At 38.4% G+C, this 18825-nt stretch overlaps 1 protein-coding gene across 1 annotated transcript in view; it reads right to left on the reverse strand.

Moving 5' to 3' along the window:
* CD96 (CD96 molecule) overlaps positions 1–18825 on the reverse strand; it is an 88879-nt gene that overhangs the window by 56686 nt on the left and 13368 nt on the right. The window contains exons 3-5 of the mRNA XM_008588250.1: positions 15793–15917; positions 6101–6308; positions 2716–2771 (exon numbers count right to left, since the gene is read on the reverse strand). Coding sequence (XP_008586472.1) covers positions 2716–2771; positions 6101–6308; positions 15793–15917 — 389 coding nt within the window. The remainder of the gene's footprint in view (positions 1–2715; positions 2772–6100; positions 6309–15792; positions 15918–18825) is intronic.

Here is an 18825-nt window from a genome sequence, read left to right on the forward strand (position 1 = left end):
ATCCACAGGTGTGACACTATGGTATGTCCAAGCCTGAGAAGCATCATTGTTAGAAAAATGTGGGGTCTTTCCTATTTTATAGAAAAACTAAATTAGCCATAAACTTTGTAAATTTAACTAATAACAATAGAAGACACACTGTGGCTCACTCGGGAGCGTGCGGTGCTGATAACACCAAGTCAAGGGTTACAATCCCCTTACCGGTCATCTTTAAAAAAAAAAAAAAAAAAAAACAATAGAAGACACAGCTCACAAGTGACCAAAGCTCCAGTACGTTCCAACATTGAGGGCTGCAAGCATAGTGAATACATAGCACAAGAGTTGGCATCAGTACGTGCATGTTGATTGAATTGATTTCTAGGGAATGAAGGGGGAGGAAGGAAATTACCATTACCCAACACTCGTGGTTGCCAGATGGTAGGCACTTTGCATACATTCTCTCTTTTGGTCCTTACATCACCCTTGTGGGCTTGGAATCATCATCGCCACTCACTGATGAAGAAGTTAAGGAACTGAGGTCCTGGGGCCCAAGTTAATAAGTGATGAAGGAGCATTCAAACCTAGTACTATCAGCTTCCATAATCAATGCTCTTTTTTTTCATTATCCCACACTGTCTCTTAGAATCTCACATAGCAGATTTGTGAATATACACACAGAGGAAGAAATGGGTGAAGGAGGGTGGGTGGATGATAAATATGGTTGAATGATAAATAGTGGGTAGGAAAAAAATATTCCTGAGACATCTACTGTGTGCTGTATGCTCTATTATTATGTACACATTTAATTTTCCTAAGAACCCTGTGAAGTATTTATTATTCTCCCAGTTTTAGAGATGAGTTAGCTAAGGCTTGTAGAGGTTAACTACTTGATGAGGATATGTAACTAGTAAGTGGTTGAATTAGGATTTGAGTCTGAAGCATGATTTCCTTTCATCATACCATCCTGCCTGGATAGCAGCATGCTAAACATGCATCCCTACTCTGTCCTTTATTAATGACTCAGCCAGTTGTTAGACTTCCCAGGCTCTATTTTCTCATCTGTAACATGACAGATGCCTTAGGTACTTCAGAGGCTCATTGGGAACACCACAATATTAAAGTATGTGAAAGGGCTTTGAAGAGTTAATAAGTTATTGAAAAAATGCAGCAGGGAGTATAAGAATATTAGAGTGAGGAATTACTAAGGTTTGGCAAGATCTTAAAAGACCGATAGACAAGCCATGTCCTGTAGCCGGTTATGCGGGGTTAGAGAGAGATTATTAACTAATTCCCCAGGAAGGAGAGTTCTCTGGTTTTTCTAGCCAGCGCCGGGGCAAGCATGGGTGCAGAGGAGGAAATCTGATGGCATATCAGGCAAAGTCCTTTTTAAAAAACTGGAATTCTTGGATCTAACTTGTGGGTTTATATCTGGATTGAGTCCATATTATCTGCAAACACTGGCACCAAGAATCTACAAGAGATCCTTCTAAGAACCAAAGACACCTACCAAGAGTTGTATTATTAGATTACTTGTTTTGTATAAACTATTGAAGTGAAATCACCAATAAACTTGGAAATTAAATTATAGCAGAATATAAACGATTGAATCTTTTCCTATATAACCAGAATTACAATAGCAGTAATCTAAGAGATTAATACATGATGGCAAAAGACACAAATACTTGGATAATGCATATATACAGTCATCTAAAACCATCCCACAGAGTCTGAGCTATGATTTGTATGCAGCTAATATGAAATTAATGATATTCAGTGGGACCAGAAATCATAAATTATTTAACGTTCCTGAGGAAAGAAGAAAGTAGAATATGAGTATAATTTTCTCTCACTCCGTATAACAGAAAATGTTTGAGAATTAAGGAGAATGTTTATTTTACATGGGGTTTTGAAATGCTTACATGAAGGCAGAAGGCTACATGGCAGCTGATTAAAACATAATAGTAATCACAACAAAAAGAGCAACAATAATGGTTATTGAACACTTAACATGTACCCCATACTGTACTAAGAACTTTTCTAGGTTATTAAATTTAGTTCTTAAAAACAACAATGTACAGATACTATTATCATTCCCTGCACATAGATGGAGAAACCATCTACAGAGATGTGAAGTACTTTGCCCAAGGTCACAGCCAGCAAAGGAAGGGCTGCAAAGTGGGTCCAGATCCCAGTGATGAGAGGCTGGGAACAGCACATGAGAAGTTGAAGTCAGAGGGCCCTATTCTACTTTTTTTTTTTTTCTCCTGCCCTCCTCTTACAAGCCAAAAAAATAGTCAGGGTTCTAAAGGAGTATAGGAGGGCAGATTTCCTATTGTCACTTCGAAATAAAAAACAATGGGAAAGCTGGTACAGGAAATGGGTTAGAACAAACTAAATGTCAGCTGAGCAAAAACCTTATTCTTACACCAGGATTCACACGGCTTTCTGCCCTACTTTTCCCTCACTATCCACCTCAATTTTTATTAAAGAGAAGTTTAAGCAATTGGGACTATTTTTCTGGGAAATTTAAGGACTAAAGATGCTCTCACATTCTGAGAGCTCTAAGTTTGAAAGGAAGGATTCTTATTTGGTTTCTAGAATCGACACCACTTCCCTTCATCTCCATCAGCAGTGAATTGTCTGAAGGCCAAGGAGAGAACATTCCTGACAACTACACAACTCAGCACACCTTGGCATGTAATACTATAGATTGTCAAAGGCTTTAATGTCACTCACCTCTCCCAAGACATCCATGGAGTTATTTTCCACAATCATGGGGATTTCTGGCTTAGCTTAAAGACAAATAAAACACAGTTAATGGCAGTGGCACTGAATGTCATTCTTTCTGGATACTAGGTGTGTGTGTGTGTGTGTGTGTGTGTGTGTGTGTGAGATTCATCACCCAACAAATATTTATTAGACACCCACAGTGTGCATAGCAGTATGCTAGACACCTAGGAAACAAAGGTGGAGAAATCACACTCACTGTCCTCAAGAAATTTACATTTTTTATGAAAAGTATAGATAAATAAACTAGAAGTAATAACACACTGAGATAAGTACAATGATTGAGGACATGTAGAATTTGAAGAGAGCTTTTAAGAAAAGCTTCTAACCTAACCTTGGGGGATAAGAGGAGCCTTCTGGAAGATGTGTAGCTGATACTTGAGTTCATGATCAGTGGTGAGTGAAGTGAAATTGGGATTACAGATGAGTGGAGGGGCAGGTGATGGGGAGAAAGAGGAGTATTCTACATTTCCAAAATAAAGTATTATTTTAAGTCCCCTGAGGGGGATGGGAAAAACATTTGAAACTTGTGGTTGCTTGCCACTGGAATATATCAGGTAATACTTCAGTGATTTTGTTGTTGTGCTAGATTGTAAGTGCCTTAAAATCAGAGTATTGTATTCACCTCCACGTCTCTAGCACTTAACAGTGCCCAGCACAAAGTACACATTGAGTACACCATGTTGAACTGACATGGTTTCAAGTAAGTCTTGAGTATGGAAGATTTTTCTGCCATTCAGTGGAAAGAATATTAAGACCCCCTGTCCCAGATGCCTGCCATGTCCACTTGGCATCTACCTCTACATGCTGAAGGCCTCTTTCTGGGCATGCCTATGACTCTCTGCCCAAGGACGTACTAAAATTATGGGAGCATACTCAGTCCACAGGAGAAGAAACTGGAAGTCCCAGAGAATTAATGGTGATAACAGATGTGGAGTTGATGGATGAATACTCTAAGCTTTCTTGCCTTTCAGTTGGGATAACTCTTATATGTGTTCTATGTTCTCTCCTAGAGATCTCCAGTAAGACTGAGCTCTAAGCCACAGTGGTAACTTGCTTAATCATGCACATTTTATTATGTTCCTTCCCTTCCTCGGCTCACTTTCCTGCTCCTTTTCTGATGTTTCCGAGGATAACCTCTCAGAGAAATTAATTTTACTCAAATCCTTATCTCAATGTTTTCTTTTAAGTAAACTCAAACCAAGATACAACCCTGAAACCCTAATGGGAGGAGGGGTGTTTCTGAACTTCTTCCAGCAGCCAAATACCAGTAAACTGAAGGACCTGAAAGAATTAACAATCACTAAAAGTTGCAGGGGTGGGAGAAAGAGACAGATTCTCTTTGAAGTTCAGGACTGTCAGGTTTAGAATTTTGGAGTGGGGGACAGCAAATGTGATGGCCAGGTGACTCCCTGCTGGGGAAAGTAAAGTCACAGCAGACCAGTAAGGGAGATGCGGGAAGTAGCAGAGGAGCTGGGGCAGCCTCTGGTCCCTGGTCTGTTAGAAGGCATTGTTTGGGAAGAAGGAATAAGCTGGTTTAGAGCATGTAGGATTGGTCTGTGATACATTTAGGTACTCATTTCAAAGTTTTTTTTGTTTGTTTGGTTTTTTTGTGTGTGTGTGTTTATTTTTACTTTTGGCTTATTTCATATGGGGAATCACCAAGGGATGAAAAATGGTTTCTTATAAGGTATAGATTGTACCTCGGTCCCAGGACCACTATAAATATACTGAGGTGACACCTGCAAATAGGTTAAAGATTGGATGAAACTCTGTCCAAACATAACCTACCTGGCCCATTTATGAAGTGGGAAAGCCAGGAAGCAGGGAAAATCTAATTCTATGAACAAGCACATGGAGTCTCATATTTTTAAGCATCTACTGAAAGATGTTCAAAGAAGAAGCGAGAGAAATGTAGAGAAAGAAATGTGGAGCCAGAGAGGATGATAGAAATGAGATGTAAAAGACTGAAAAACGTTCAAAAACAAGATGAAGGCATTTTAACACAGCAAAGAGATACAGGACGTGGTTTATACGCTGATGAGACAAATCACGTTACGGTGCAAAAAACCTTGGTCAAATGGGATCACAGCTTGCCTAACTAAAAGTGACACTTCTTGCTCCGTCCAGGATGGCTTCCCTCATTGGTTTGCCAATAGTTAGGCCAGATGAGGCAGCTTCATGTCTGTGCTGAGAAGGTGACCCCCTGACAGGTGAACAAATGGTGATATTGATAAAAGAGATGAACAGTCTGTCTCCAGCTCTTCACAGGACACTGTTTAGACTCCATAGGAGCCTAGTCATCAGGGGTGATTATTGCCCCTGAGAAGAGGCAGAGAGAGAGAGAGGAGGCAGTGGAGGGAGGAAGAGAAAGGAAGAGATTAAGAGCCAGGGAGAGACTCAGGAGAAAGCTTTAAGCATGAAATTTCTAATTAAATAAATCTTGGCTGTAGCCACACCAGTCTTTACAAATAACTTTTTGTTTTCTTCAGAACACTAAATTGTATGATCTCTAATAATGATGCAATAAGATTCTAAGTAAAAACAAAGATTTTCCACTTGCTCTGTCATTCAGAGAACTGAGAAACAATCCAGCAGCTCGTGTCCTTGGGTATTGTGAAATTATTTGCTCTTTGTTTAACTCATTTTCAAAAACAATTAATTGTCCATTCACATCACTGCTTTTCTCTTTGCTGTCCTTTAAAAATGACTTTTTAAAAAACACAGGTCCTGGCCACAAAAGTGAAAAAAAAAAAAATCCAAAGCCAGGGGTTTCTGTTTATTAATATTTTCTTGCACCATAAGGCAAAATAGAATGTTCACATGTTCACATTTTCCTCTTAAATTTGCACCTTGCAGAGTCACTGCATTTTGAGTGGGGCCAAACTGGATTGCATAGCTCAGCTCCATGCTCCTAGGGAGTTTCTCTGGGACTGTGTTTATCACTTTCTTTTCCTCACTGGCTTTATTCCACCTTGCAACTATGACAATTAGACAACTAAGTAATTAGACTTTGGCAGTTTTATAATTAAAGAGATTTTCAGTATTCTTAGGAAACTTTAAAGTTGTAAACAAGAGAGTGGTTCCCAGGAAAAGAACTATCCATGGCTTTCTGTGTGATTTTATCCTATTAAATGAATTATCACTCTTTAGTGTCCTGCCCTTGATCCCACCCCCAACGAGAATGACAAGTATCAAGGCAAACAGAAGTCTGGAATAGCTACCCTTGCATGGCAGCTCTCTGTGGTAACAGCGTGCTTCCTTTCTAGAGCAGAGACAGGCAGGAGAAATTGACAGGATGATGGCAGGGAGCCCACAGAACATAAACCCTTACCGAAAACCTTGACAACGGTGGAACTCCTCAAGATCTTGCCAGGCCTGACTCTGATGCTGCAAGAGAACTCCCGGTCATCATCGCGGATTTGGACTGGAGAGAGGTGGAGTCCATAATCTGTGCCCAGCTTGACTCTGCCTTTAAATAACATGGAATTGCTGATGGGCTGATCTTGGGTGATAAGTGTGTGCTGAGTTCCATTATCGTCCTGGTAAGAAAAATAGTTACCAGTTACTGAGCAGTCAACTGTGTCAGCCCTGACCGAGATGTTTCACAAGGATTAATCCATCTATTTCTTGTGAAATGGAGATGATGAGTGAAGAACTGAAATGAAGAGATATTTATGTTACTAAAGAAAGTATCATTATACTTGACTTTCTATTAAAAACTACTGTCATTCTCTCCTAACACGAATAGAAATTTGCTGCTGTCCTGACCAGAATTTCCTCTTTATAATCTTCCATAAACTGTGTGTCTGGGGTGGGATTTGGGGGGTTGGGGGTGGTATGGGAGGCTAATGTCAGACCCTAATTCTTATTTAGGAAGTTCTGACATTTTTCTGCTAATGAAATAGAGCTCCCCACACCCTCATAATGTAAGCTACCTGCTTCTGTAGAATTGCTTGCTTAACCGAAGTAACTCCATTTTACCCCATCTGACCTGCAGGTGACCCCCCCTTCTGCATGAGAAACCATTGATCTTCTCATAGAAACAAAAGCTGTTGCATAAAAACAGGAGCTATACACAGTGAACTATTACATGGGAACACACACAATGAAAAGTTGTATGCTTGATTGCTCTAAGGGCTCATTCTTGGCTTCTGTGACCTAGCTCCCTAGCTTGTTTTGTGCACCTGGACAAACCCGTGTGCCAACAGGATGTAGTTTTTGCCTTTAAAAACCCCACAAGACCAAGGCCTGATGCCGCTTTCTTGATTGCTCCTTGGGAGATGGACGCTGGCCAGCTAGAATAAATAAGCTGCCCTTTTCTGCACGAGTGGCGTGTAAGTGCATTTCTTGTGGGAGGGTGCCTCACAACACTAAGATGTGTTGAGGAGACTGTTTCAGTTTTGCTTATTAAAGCTTCACCTGAACTGGGTGATTAGAGCCCTACTGTCTTCCTGGGATTCCTTTAGAAAAGGTCTCATTTTAGCTCCTCTCAGAGCCTGGCTTACTATGAGACCAACAGGCACAAAGGGCATAAAATTTAAGGAGGCACTCATTGTCAGGGTCTCATAAGTGAAGGGTTGGCACCTGAGCATGAGTGTCTCTTTACCTTAGCCTGCTCCTGGTCCTAGCCCTATCCCTTATTTCTGTGTTTGTGCTACCTTTGAAGACGACTCATGAAGAGCAGGTTGTAAATGTTAATCTGAACTTTGGAGATCAGAGTTTATTTGGAGTACTTGGTTCCTCTATTCTATATCCTTTCTTGGGTCTGTGAAGAAAAACCCCCATTATTCTTGCCCTACCCAGAATTTCCATGGTCAAGATCCCTGGGGTGTCACAGTGGTGGTCTATGTCAGTGAATGTGCTGACTAAGGGCCCAGGGAGGAGGGGACTCATGAGGGGCATAAGGTAGAGGAAGGGTCAAGTCCTCACAGCCCATAAAACAATGTTCTCAATTGAGCTGCTTTGAAGACACTCTGATGCACAAGCTCCTCCTCCAGAGGTTCCAATTCAATTGGTCTGGGGTAAGGCCCAGGCTGGGTTTTTTTTTTTTTTTTTTTTTTTAAGTCCTCAGGGAGCCAGGGCTGAGAACCACTATTTGGCTGTAAACAAGAGATTGTGGGCAGGTGTCAGGGAAAATGGATGGAACTAAAATGGAGAAGGGTGAATAGGAATGCATTTGATAATAAGGGTAAAAGTCACAAAATAATAAAAACAATGATCTCTGACTTGGAATCTAGTTTAAAATACAAGACAGATTCAGGGTAGAAGAAATGGAAGCCAGGTAAGTGAGCGAATTCACGTTTGGACAGCAACTGTGGAAACATGAAGACAGACTTCTTACATAGTTTAATTATATAGATATTTCCAAAATGTACTTAGTAGAAACTCTTATGTAAGTCACAATTCTTTAGCTGAATCAGCCTTATGTACAGGTAGTTTGTAGTGTTGCCTGCAAAGACTCACACCCTGCTAAATGTACCCTGAAGCAATATACATACCATACGATACCTCTACACCTTAATAAAGAAGGCCCTAAAAGTCTGTTCTGCTATATTCCTAATGAAGAAGAGTCCCAGAAAGTCAAAGGGAGAAAGATTGTACTCCAGAGACAGGGGCCTAAAAGGAATCCTCAGTATTGGGTGGTGAAAGCAGAAGAAAGTGGAAGACATTTCACTTAGTGTTGGCTGATCTGGAGCCAGTGATCAAGGCAGCGGCTCCCCCTGCAGGTCCTGCAGCATGAGATATGTTTTTCAGCCTCTTGCTTTGTGCATGGGGATTGTTTTTTGTGAGGATTTTGGAGTTTAAAGTGCTTTTCGGTCATTCAGTATATGACTCACTGTTTGGAACTTTTGTCTGTCACTTTGTTGTGGGAAGAAAGGCAGTCACAGGCTGAGGTTGGAAACTGGTAAGGAAAACTGCTTTTTTCTTTATTATGTAGCAAGGTGTGACTGGCCAGGAGGGTTAAATTGACAGAGAAAAGATACCCCCAAAACCCAATTTATCCAAAGTTCCGCCCCCCTCTGCACTGTCTTCTCCCTCCCCCCAGTTGACTGTAGCAGAGGGGAGGGGTTTGTTCCTTCACTGGGAAAGATGGAATCAGTTGCAAAGAGTGTCCTTTGACCTATAACACAAGGAAGTCCCGAGAGATTAGCGAGTCCCCAGTTATGAAGGGGTCAATGGCAAGAACCTGAATACAAGTGGCTGCCTTCATGGAGCAAATGGGAGGAGAGGAGGAAAAAACTAGCAGAAGCAAACACTGAAATGCCTAGAACTGGGAGAGGAAACAGCAATACTAATACTACGCTATGACCACTACTAAAATTTTATGTTCTCATTAGTCATTGCTTAAAGTCATTTAGCACCTACTATGTTCTAGGCACTGTGCAAAGTTCTTTCAAGTCTTTTTTTATTTACAACAACCTGGAATAAACCAAGGTTAAGTAACTTGCACAAAGGTCACACCAAGTAAGAAGGTATTTAAGTCACGGGATCAAAAAGCAGGGATGCTCAGAACCAGGGACAAATAAGCCTCAGAGACAACATGTACTAATAAAAACCAAACCATCATCATCGTCATCATAAAAACTTTCTGGAGTATCTGGGACAAGAAATAAAAAGAAATTCCAGAAATCCAGAGACCTTTGTATACGTTGTAGGTTGCAGGGGTGTGGGCAATTTGCTGATTGAAAGGGTTTTTTTTTATATATATTAACCCACCTTTAGTGAGAGGCATCACGCAGCATACCTCAACTCCTACCTGGTAACAATGATCTTAGATAACCTGGTCTGCAGGAAACAGACTGGTAGGGGTTCTTGTACAGTGCCTTTGTTTCTACCTATTTTTCTTTTCCTTCAAAGAAAAAATTTGCCTGTGTTAAACAATATTAATATTTATAAAATTTTATTTATTTACATCTTGGTGGATGTTTACTTTTTAATGGTGAGTATAGATTTCACTAGCTAACATATATGTACACCTAGTTTCGTCCTGACACTTAATAGATGCTCAGTAATACAAGCTCACTACCCTCCAGTCCCACCTATGATCAACCTGCTGGTTCATGAGTATTCACTATGTACCTGGCTAAACTGAGGAATGATGGAGAGTAACTGCTATGGTTTAAATGTTTTTGTCACCTCCAAAACTCGTGTTGAAACAATTCCCAGTGCAACAGTGTTGGGAGGTGGGACTCTTCTGCCATGTGGGGACACGATGCTCCTCTTTTCCAGAGGATACGGCATGCAAGGCACCATCTTGGAAGCAGAGAGACCAGGCCTACCCTATGGCACCTTGATTTTGAACTTTCCAGCCTCCAGAACTGTGAGAAAATAAATTTCTCTTCTTTATAAATTATCCTGTCTCAGGTATTCTGTCACAGCAGCACAAAATGGCCTAAGACAGTCATAAAGCCATGAATTGCTCAATCTGTTCTCCTGCCACTGTCAAACCTTATACATACCCTTGAAGGACACAGTGGCCACGAAGGCCCAGAAACCCTTGGCTGACCGGGAAATACTGTTCCTTGAGCAATATAAATATAGCAAGGTCTCAAAACAAACAGCTATCTGCCTTTATTTAAATTTATTTAAATTTTCCCTAAATTTTGATTTTTAAAAATATTGTATTAAAATATTTCTCTTGATTACTGATTTTTTGACCCTCCCTTAAATTTTGCTCCCAAGGTTGAGGGCCTTACTTACCTTACCCTAATCCTAGCCCTTAGGTCACACAGCTAGTAAGTGGTAGATCCAGGCTTGAAAATAATCTCCCTCCAAAAGTCATGCTATTAATGAGTTTGCTATCCACAGCCTCACAAAAGTAGTAGAAGGAACAGTCCTTGTCTTTTCTGCTTACAGTCTATTTGAGGAGAAGAGCATATTCAGAGGAAAATCAAATACAAAAATTAGGACCCACAGAAGAGAAACAAATGCATAATTAAACCAAGTGCAGGAGTTTGATAAAATAATTAGGATAATGAGGGCTGGGTCAAAGTAAATCATGAAAAACTGCTATTATATTTCCTAAATAACTGACGAATCCTAAGATACTTGTAATTTGTTGAGGTGTTCCTATTTTTGTACTAGAATCAGAATTTTCAATCCAGAAGGGGAACCTAGCTATTATTTGACTTAGTGATATTATCTCATCTCTGGGCTGGCTGAGCTCCTTGGAGCCAGCGCCAGGCAGAGCTGGCTGTGTTGACCACAGCACAGGGCAGGGGCTGAGTGTCCAGAGCTCATTCGATAACTGCTGTTAACTGTATTGACTGCTACTTCTTTATCTCCAAACTGCTCCTATCTTCACATTCCTGCATTTATTCTCCATACAGTGAGTGCTGTCTAAGCAGGCAGCATGCAAAGCTCCCCACATACAGTTTCTAGAACAACTTTTTCTAATCATCACGATTGGTTTTTCACATTTTGTAGTTGGTTAGCACTTTATTATTTGTATATTTTTTATTAAAACATGTATGATACATGTTTGTGGGGTACAGAGTTGACTATTGGTATTTGTGTATAATATGTGATGATCAAATTGAGATAGTTGGCATATCTGCCATTACAAAATATATTCGTTCTTTTGATTACAGTAAGGACAATTAGGGTCAGCTGCCATCAGGTAAGAAAGAGCTTACAGTTTTGATTTCTGAATAGTGAGGATTCCTGTAAGCATAGAAAACCAACACTGTTTATAGTCCTATTTTACCTTTTACTTAACTAAAAATAGCATAAATGTTAAAGAAGAGCATATTGAAAAGATACATTTATAGGTAAAAATTTAAAGGTATACAGCATCTAGGATTTAGTTATATGCTTAAATATATGCGTGAATCACTAATATTATATGCTTAAATCATTAATATTGAACTGTTTGAATTTGAAATATTTCTGTCCTTCTCTTCATGATTTTAAAGAGAAAAGTCATGGGGTTTTTTTTCTCCCACTGACTTTGGGGACAAATATTTCCTCAACACCTTTCCCCAGCTGCACTACCAACTTGTACGACTGGTCCCAGGGTCTTGGTGTAGTGTATGTCCATCTTTTGCCAATTGTTTTTTAATTATCTAGCTCAAACATAACCTTTTCTAAGAAGTTTTTCCAGATCCATCTAGTCAGAATCAAACTATTTTCCCCTATGCTGCCATTTTTTACATTTTTTCTAAAGATGTACATCATGGTAGGAAATATATCTAATATAGTTTTATATCCCTGCAAGACCTAGCACTCAAAACAGATTCATACATGTTTGTTGGATTGAAATTCATACTATGGGAAATCAGGATGATAGTTTGGAATGAAAACAGAATATTAAAGGCTATTTAGAAGCTCCCGGAATAAGCCTGTAGAATTTTCCTGACTGTATGCTGGTGTCCTAGGACATAAAATGGGAAAAATATCACTTGTCTATCACTCTGCCAACTATATCCCATCTAAACATACATATTCTATGATTTCTTATGCATCACTTCACCAGTTATATAGACCCTCAGTTTCCATTGAAGGGTTACTCTTTGTGCTTACCTAGTTACTTCTCATTCTACATCAATGTTAGACACACTATTTATACCTGATACTTGTCTACTTTAGTGTAGTCACAATCCTGAAATGTAACTTTCCAAAATGCAAAAGATCTGCTCATTAACACACTTAACACAGCCTTAGCATGGGATCAGCTATGCATAGCAAATAAGTTTTTAAAATTATATTGAGAATCCCAATAAAACCTTTCCCATGAGGGTCATAACTGAATTAGATTTGTAAAATTTCACATACATAAAGACACGGCTTTTATTTTCCAGTGACCTAGAGAGTTTAGATTGTAAAATTCTTTCTAGGGTTTGAGGAAGCACATGAGGTGGAAAGCCTTTGTAGCTCCCCCCAAGTTAGGAGTTCACTATTTCAAGTTTCTGCCCTCCTGAGCTCAACTTCATCATCTCTACTTTTTAATGTTTTCCTAAAAGCCACATTACATCACATTTGTAAGAACAATTGCCTCATCATTATGATTATTGTTAATTTAACAAGAGATTAAAGATCTAAAATATAGATTGGATATTTACGTCCTCTGCAGACATGTAACTGCAGTTTATTCCCTAGTATAAGGACATTACATGGTTTCCCATCAGACTTACTGAATGCCACAGCCGTCAACAATGTGGGGCAGGATGTAAATCAGAGGAGCAAATAGATTTTGACATTTAAAAAGGGAGTGCACAGTAGGAATTTAATCAGCACATTTGCCAGCACAATACTACCTTTGAAAAGAGATTTCTTTCAAATAGTTTCCTTGAGTTGTCTGTATCGTGGTGCATTCTTTAAAGTGACAGCGTGTCTTGAGGTTCCAGTAGATGTTTAGGACTCATCCTCTCAGGGTATGACCTTACGTGCACTCTCTGGCACTCATTTATCCTAAATGTTTTGGCAAGATCCAAAGATAATGTCTGTGTAGGTTACTTAGTTTCTTTGAAGGAAACTACTAGATGGAGGATGCCTTATCAGTTATTTAGTCTTTGATACTTTATGAGCAGCTGCTCATTAACCAATCAAACAGCATGAATTTAACAACCATCAATTTAATATGAGGTCAATGAATAGGACTGTGGGGAAAGGGAACGGATAGAAACAAATCCATTAAATTATTTATTAAGTATTCATTGAGTGCCTATATTCTAGGCACTGTGCTAGATGCCAAGGATTTCTGAAGTTAGTGATGCAGGTTTTTGCCCTGGAGAAACTCAGAGCCACATAAGAAACAGAGGTGACTGAAACCTTTACGTTTGCTTGGAAAAACAGATTACACACCACGAGATAAGTTAAGAATACTACAGATCAACTTACTGGTCAGCAAAAATCTCTACACTAAAGTAGGATTCCCATTGATAGTGGATTTGTGGTAATTAGGACAAGAAATTTGTGCCCTATTGGTGAAAAATATTAGTATTGTAAACAACGTATAAACAGTGCATTTCCATTATCATAAAGTTTAGTAGAGCAGGTTTCTGCCTTCCTGAGATCATCTCCACTTTTTAACCTTTTTCTAAGAACTACATTGCATCATGTTTGTTAAGAACAATTGGCTTAGACTAGTGATAGACATAATGCCCAGGAAGCATTACATTTTGCAAAACAAATCCTATAAAGGGGAAAATGTGTTTTGTGACAGATGGCAGAGACATTGTAGATTTTAGAACAACTGGAAAAGTTGTTTTAGAATATATTTTTCTTTTCATGTTATTGACTCTACAAAAAATATCTAGACAGTGAAAAATTATCAGTAGGTTGTACTTTAAGGTCTTCTTTCAAGTCAGTTATTTTGAATTTGGCATGTTTCCAGAGAAATCTTTTTATATGCAGGTTCTAGTTTCCAAGAGAGTTCACAAAAGTCTAGGTAACTTGTAATGTGAATAATCAATAATGTGAATCACAGTATTTCCCAAATTCTGTCAGCTGCTACATTCATGGGGATCTATGAGTTTTGTAAGAATTATTAGATGCCGTGTTTTTATTTTGATAACAGTCTAAAACTTAATATAATCATATTCTGGATCATCTAAATGAATACCCTGTTACGTGATTCTTGAAATCATGTTTATGGCTATCTTGATAATTGTTAGTCTCTTGTCATTTGATTTAACAGTTTTAGAGGTTTGCTACGTATATTGATTAATAGCTGGCTGCCGTTTAGTTGGGTTACATTAAAGTTAAAATTACACAATTCTTTCATATTTATTATTATACTTATGTTGATTTTGTTTACCTGTTATGAGACAAGACTGTAATAATTTCCATTTAAAAGACATATTAAATCACTAAAATTTTAGTTTTTAAAATTTTTAAAATAAAATGATATAGTATGGTAGAATAATGTCGCAGACTAATGATAAAGTAACAAAGGCAGACAAAGTAGGTAAATGATACATTTGTGTTAAGGGACAGGCTTCAAGTTAAATTATGGATCTGTGTAGGTGAAGATCTGTATAGATGAATTTCGCAATATTTCAAATAGAGAAAAATAGTGGGAGAATTTAGTCATTACATGTTAGTTAAGTAACTTAGCAGCAGTTAACTAATTATAACTATTAAAGTGAATATTCAGTGAAATGTTTTTAATTGGAAATTTAAAAAATAGTACTGCTATATTTTAGAGTGCCCTAGTAATTCGTTCTATCAAAATAACAGACCAGTACTTATTTTTGCTCTATGCATTATTTTTAAAATTGGAAAATTTCTTACAAAAATCCAGATTTCTGGCTTCTTTTTTTAGGCTAAAGGGCATGGCAGCCACAGTCCTGCAGTCTCCTGTGGCATTTAGTAGAGTTGAGCAGTGACTATTTCTTATATGAGTCCTGTTTCTCTCATGTACATTTTCTACTTATGTTTTACAAGCATTAGAGTTTGTTTCCTGATCTAAAACAATGGTGTATATTTCCCAAGATGCAGTAATAAGAGTTCTGGGAAAAGGAGGTCTGTGTCTCTACAAATGTTGTTTATAAAACAAATACTTTTGAGTAGGTGCTTCTGCTGGACATGGCTTTTCTCCACAGCACCATGATATTCTGTTCATTCTGTAATCATGGTTTGGTATATAATTTGAAATAGAGGGCCGAGCCCGTGGCGCACTCAGGAGAGTGCAGCGCTGGGAGCGCAGCGACGCTCCCGCCATGGGTTCGGATCCTATATAGGAATGGCCGGTGCGCTCACTGGCTGAGTGCAGTGTGGGTGACACCACACGAAGGGTTGTGATCCCCTTACTGGTCACGAAAAAGACAAAAAAAAAAAGAAATAGAAATTAACCTTTCAGAGCCAATTTCTAAATTAATGTTCTGCGTTTCCAAGCTCAGAGGCTTGCCTAGTTAGGAGTCGTAGTGTCCTCCCCTCCCTTCCCCAGCCCTCCCCCAGCCATAGCATAAATGCCTGCCTCTCATGCAGTATGCTTCCTTCCCTATTATTACCTGTTATTCATTGTGCTTGATTAATATTTAAAGATCACTGCTGTTATTCACTGAAAAGGGCAACACTTACCACCAACCATGCAAAGGTGAACTCAGATGAAATTTCTGAGGAGATATTTTGAAAGCATGGTATTTCCAGAGTCTGATTTATCTCTATTTCTATTGTGTGGTTACTTCTCCATTCATCCTGTGTAACTGTAACAAAACATAAGGTAGAAAACACACGGATCTTCGGTTTATAAAGTTCTTTTTTCCGAAGACACAAGAATACTTTTAGTACAGAGATGCATCTACCCTCAGGGTTCACCTATGAAGTAAAGAAGCAAACCCCCATTATAGACCTCATTGCATAAATGGCAGAACTGAGCCACTGAGAAGCACGGAAGTTGTTACCACTGAAAAAATTACAAGGAAGCTACATTAACAGAATCCAACTCACAATTTGGCCTGTTCCTCTGCTTTAACCCCAAACTGGCACTTTATTCTGACGGTTACATTTTCTTGATCAGCTAGAATATAAAGCTTTATAACCAAGCCTTTGATTGCCTTTAAAAAAATTATTTTAACAGTCTTTATTTTTAAGAGCTGCTTTAAGTTCTCAGCAAAATTGTGCAGAAAGCACAGAGAGTTCCCATGTGACTTCCACACACTCACAACCTCCCCTGCTGTCAACATCCCGCACCACAGTGGTGTATTTGTTACAATACACAAACCTGAACTGACACATCATTATCACCCGAAGTTCATAGTTTACATTAGGGCTTATTCTTAGTGTTGTACATTCTATGGGTTCTGACAAATGTATAATGACATGTATCCACCATTGTAGTGTCATACCGAGTAGTTTTACTGCCCTAAAAGCCCTCTGTGCCCTGACTACTTATCCCTCCCTCCACTCTAGCCCCTGGCCACCACCGATCTTTTTACTGTGTTCATATCTGATTGTCTTTTTTGAGCTTAAAAACATACCTCCAAAAAAAGGCATGATAAAAAAAAATATGTAAGGAAACTCCGAGGAAGCATTGTTAATGAATTACTCTCATTTTTAAGGTAATATGAGATAAATATTTGCTTTATAGTATCTCCTTTTGGGAAAGGTTTATTATACATATACATACATTTGTGACAAAACTATAAAAACAAGATAAAAAGATAATTGATAAATAAAACAACTCTATCATCCTAATATCCTAAAAACTTTATATGCTTTTTTTCTATTTTTTATGCCAATCTTATTTACATGCATGTATGTTTTCCCATTCTTGGCAGTCCTATTTACCAACAAATGTTAGGTATATTCTTACTTAAAAATGTTTTGCGTGATTCTTGAACTATTTAGAGTTGACATTTTTGGAGACTTTATGTCATTCCAGCATGTATACCCATCATCATTTGTTTAATCATTTCCAATTATTGAATCATTATGCTCTTCCTATTTGGGTTTTTTCTTTATTTTAAACTATCACATGCTGTATAGCAAGAATCATTCTCATACTAATAAATTTCTTCTCACCATTCAGCTACTTATGATAAATTCCCAGAAATATAATTAATGGGTCATTGGGAATGAACATTCTCATTGTTACCAAGAGAATGAATATTAACAAAGAAAGAAAGAAAGAAAGAAAGAAATATTTCTCAGTTTAAGAATGTTATATCTAGTCATTAAAGCTTTGTTATATTTCAGTCTCTCATTGATATCAGGTATCCTCTTTACTGATAACTCCTTCCTTCTTTCCTTAATTGAAATCAGGTCTTTTCCTTAGGGCACAGCTTCCCTGCAGCATTCTCAGAGATTGTTTATTTTCTTATACTCTTAATTCCTCAAACTCAGGAGGTGGGATCAGTGCCTTCCTTGCTCTCCACTGCTGCTTCCAAATATTACTCCAACCCCATAATTTTTTTAAAAGAGCCCTGTCACTTATGGTTAAAGGAATTTAGCTATAACAGTACTTCAAAATGGAGTTATTTGTGCACCACATTCACAATTTTTTGCCATATTTACATACCACCATTACTACTATTTTATTTTGAAGTTACTGTAATTGTTTTACTTATGTAAATTTATTTTAAACAGATATTGATCTAATCACTAATACCTGTGAAGTCCATGAAATCCACTCAATATGTTAATTATATTTTAATGCACATTACCCACATACATAAATAATACATTTTTGTAATGTTTGTCCAGATTCTGGGAAGCTGGTGGTACAAGTGATGTTACTTTTTGAATATCCCTGAATCCTCCTATAAAGACAGACATAGTAACTAGGGTAGCAAAATTAAAAACACATACACAATATCTACAAAAACACTAAATAACAACAAATTCCCATTAATAGGCGCTGATAAACCACTAGACCACTGTGGCTTCAGCAACTGTGCAGAAAGAAACAGAGGAAGATCAGCTGGGCTGTTGATGGCCCCTAGAACGATAGACATACCTTCCCACTACCCTCCCCCCACCAAAAAAAATAACAGGTAATCACAGGAAAGACAGGCAGACTAATCTGAGAATAGCAGCAAAAATGGAGAAGGGAATTTGCAGGTACCAAATCACCAGTGTTTTCAAGGGAAACAAGAAAAAGGTTGTCAGTGCTGGAGCAGACTAGGCTTCTCAGGACATATTCCACACTGAGGAAAAATCCCTGGGAGTGGAATACAAATTAAATGGAACAGGTAAATAGGCAATTTAGATAAAAGTGAGGGATAGAAGCAAAAGAAGTACACTCAGAAAGTGAAATAGCATATTATTTATCTTGAAAACAACACAAGAGGGGGCTCTGAAGACACTGAAGACTCTAGAAAGTCTGGCTTGACCCATCCTTCCATGATAAAAATAAAAATGCATTTAACTTAAACATGAGTATAGCTAATATCCAAAAGACTGAGAATGATAAATGCTGACGAGGATGCGGAGAAAAAGGAACTCTCATACATTGTTGGTGGGATTGCAAAATGGTGCAGCCTCTGTGGAAAATGGTATGGAGGTTCCTCAAACAGTTGAAGATAGATCTACCATATGACTCAGCTATCCCACTGCTGGGAATATACCCAAAGGAATGGAAATCATCAAGTCGAAGGTATACCTGTTCCCCAA

The sequence above is a fragment of the Galeopterus variegatus genome, unplaced genomic scaffold, assembly GCF_000696425.1.
Source record: "Galeopterus variegatus unplaced genomic scaffold, G_variegatus-3.0.2 Scaffold4741, whole genome shotgun sequence".
NCBI lineage: Eukaryota > Metazoa > Chordata > Mammalia > Dermoptera > Cynocephalidae > Galeopterus > Galeopterus variegatus.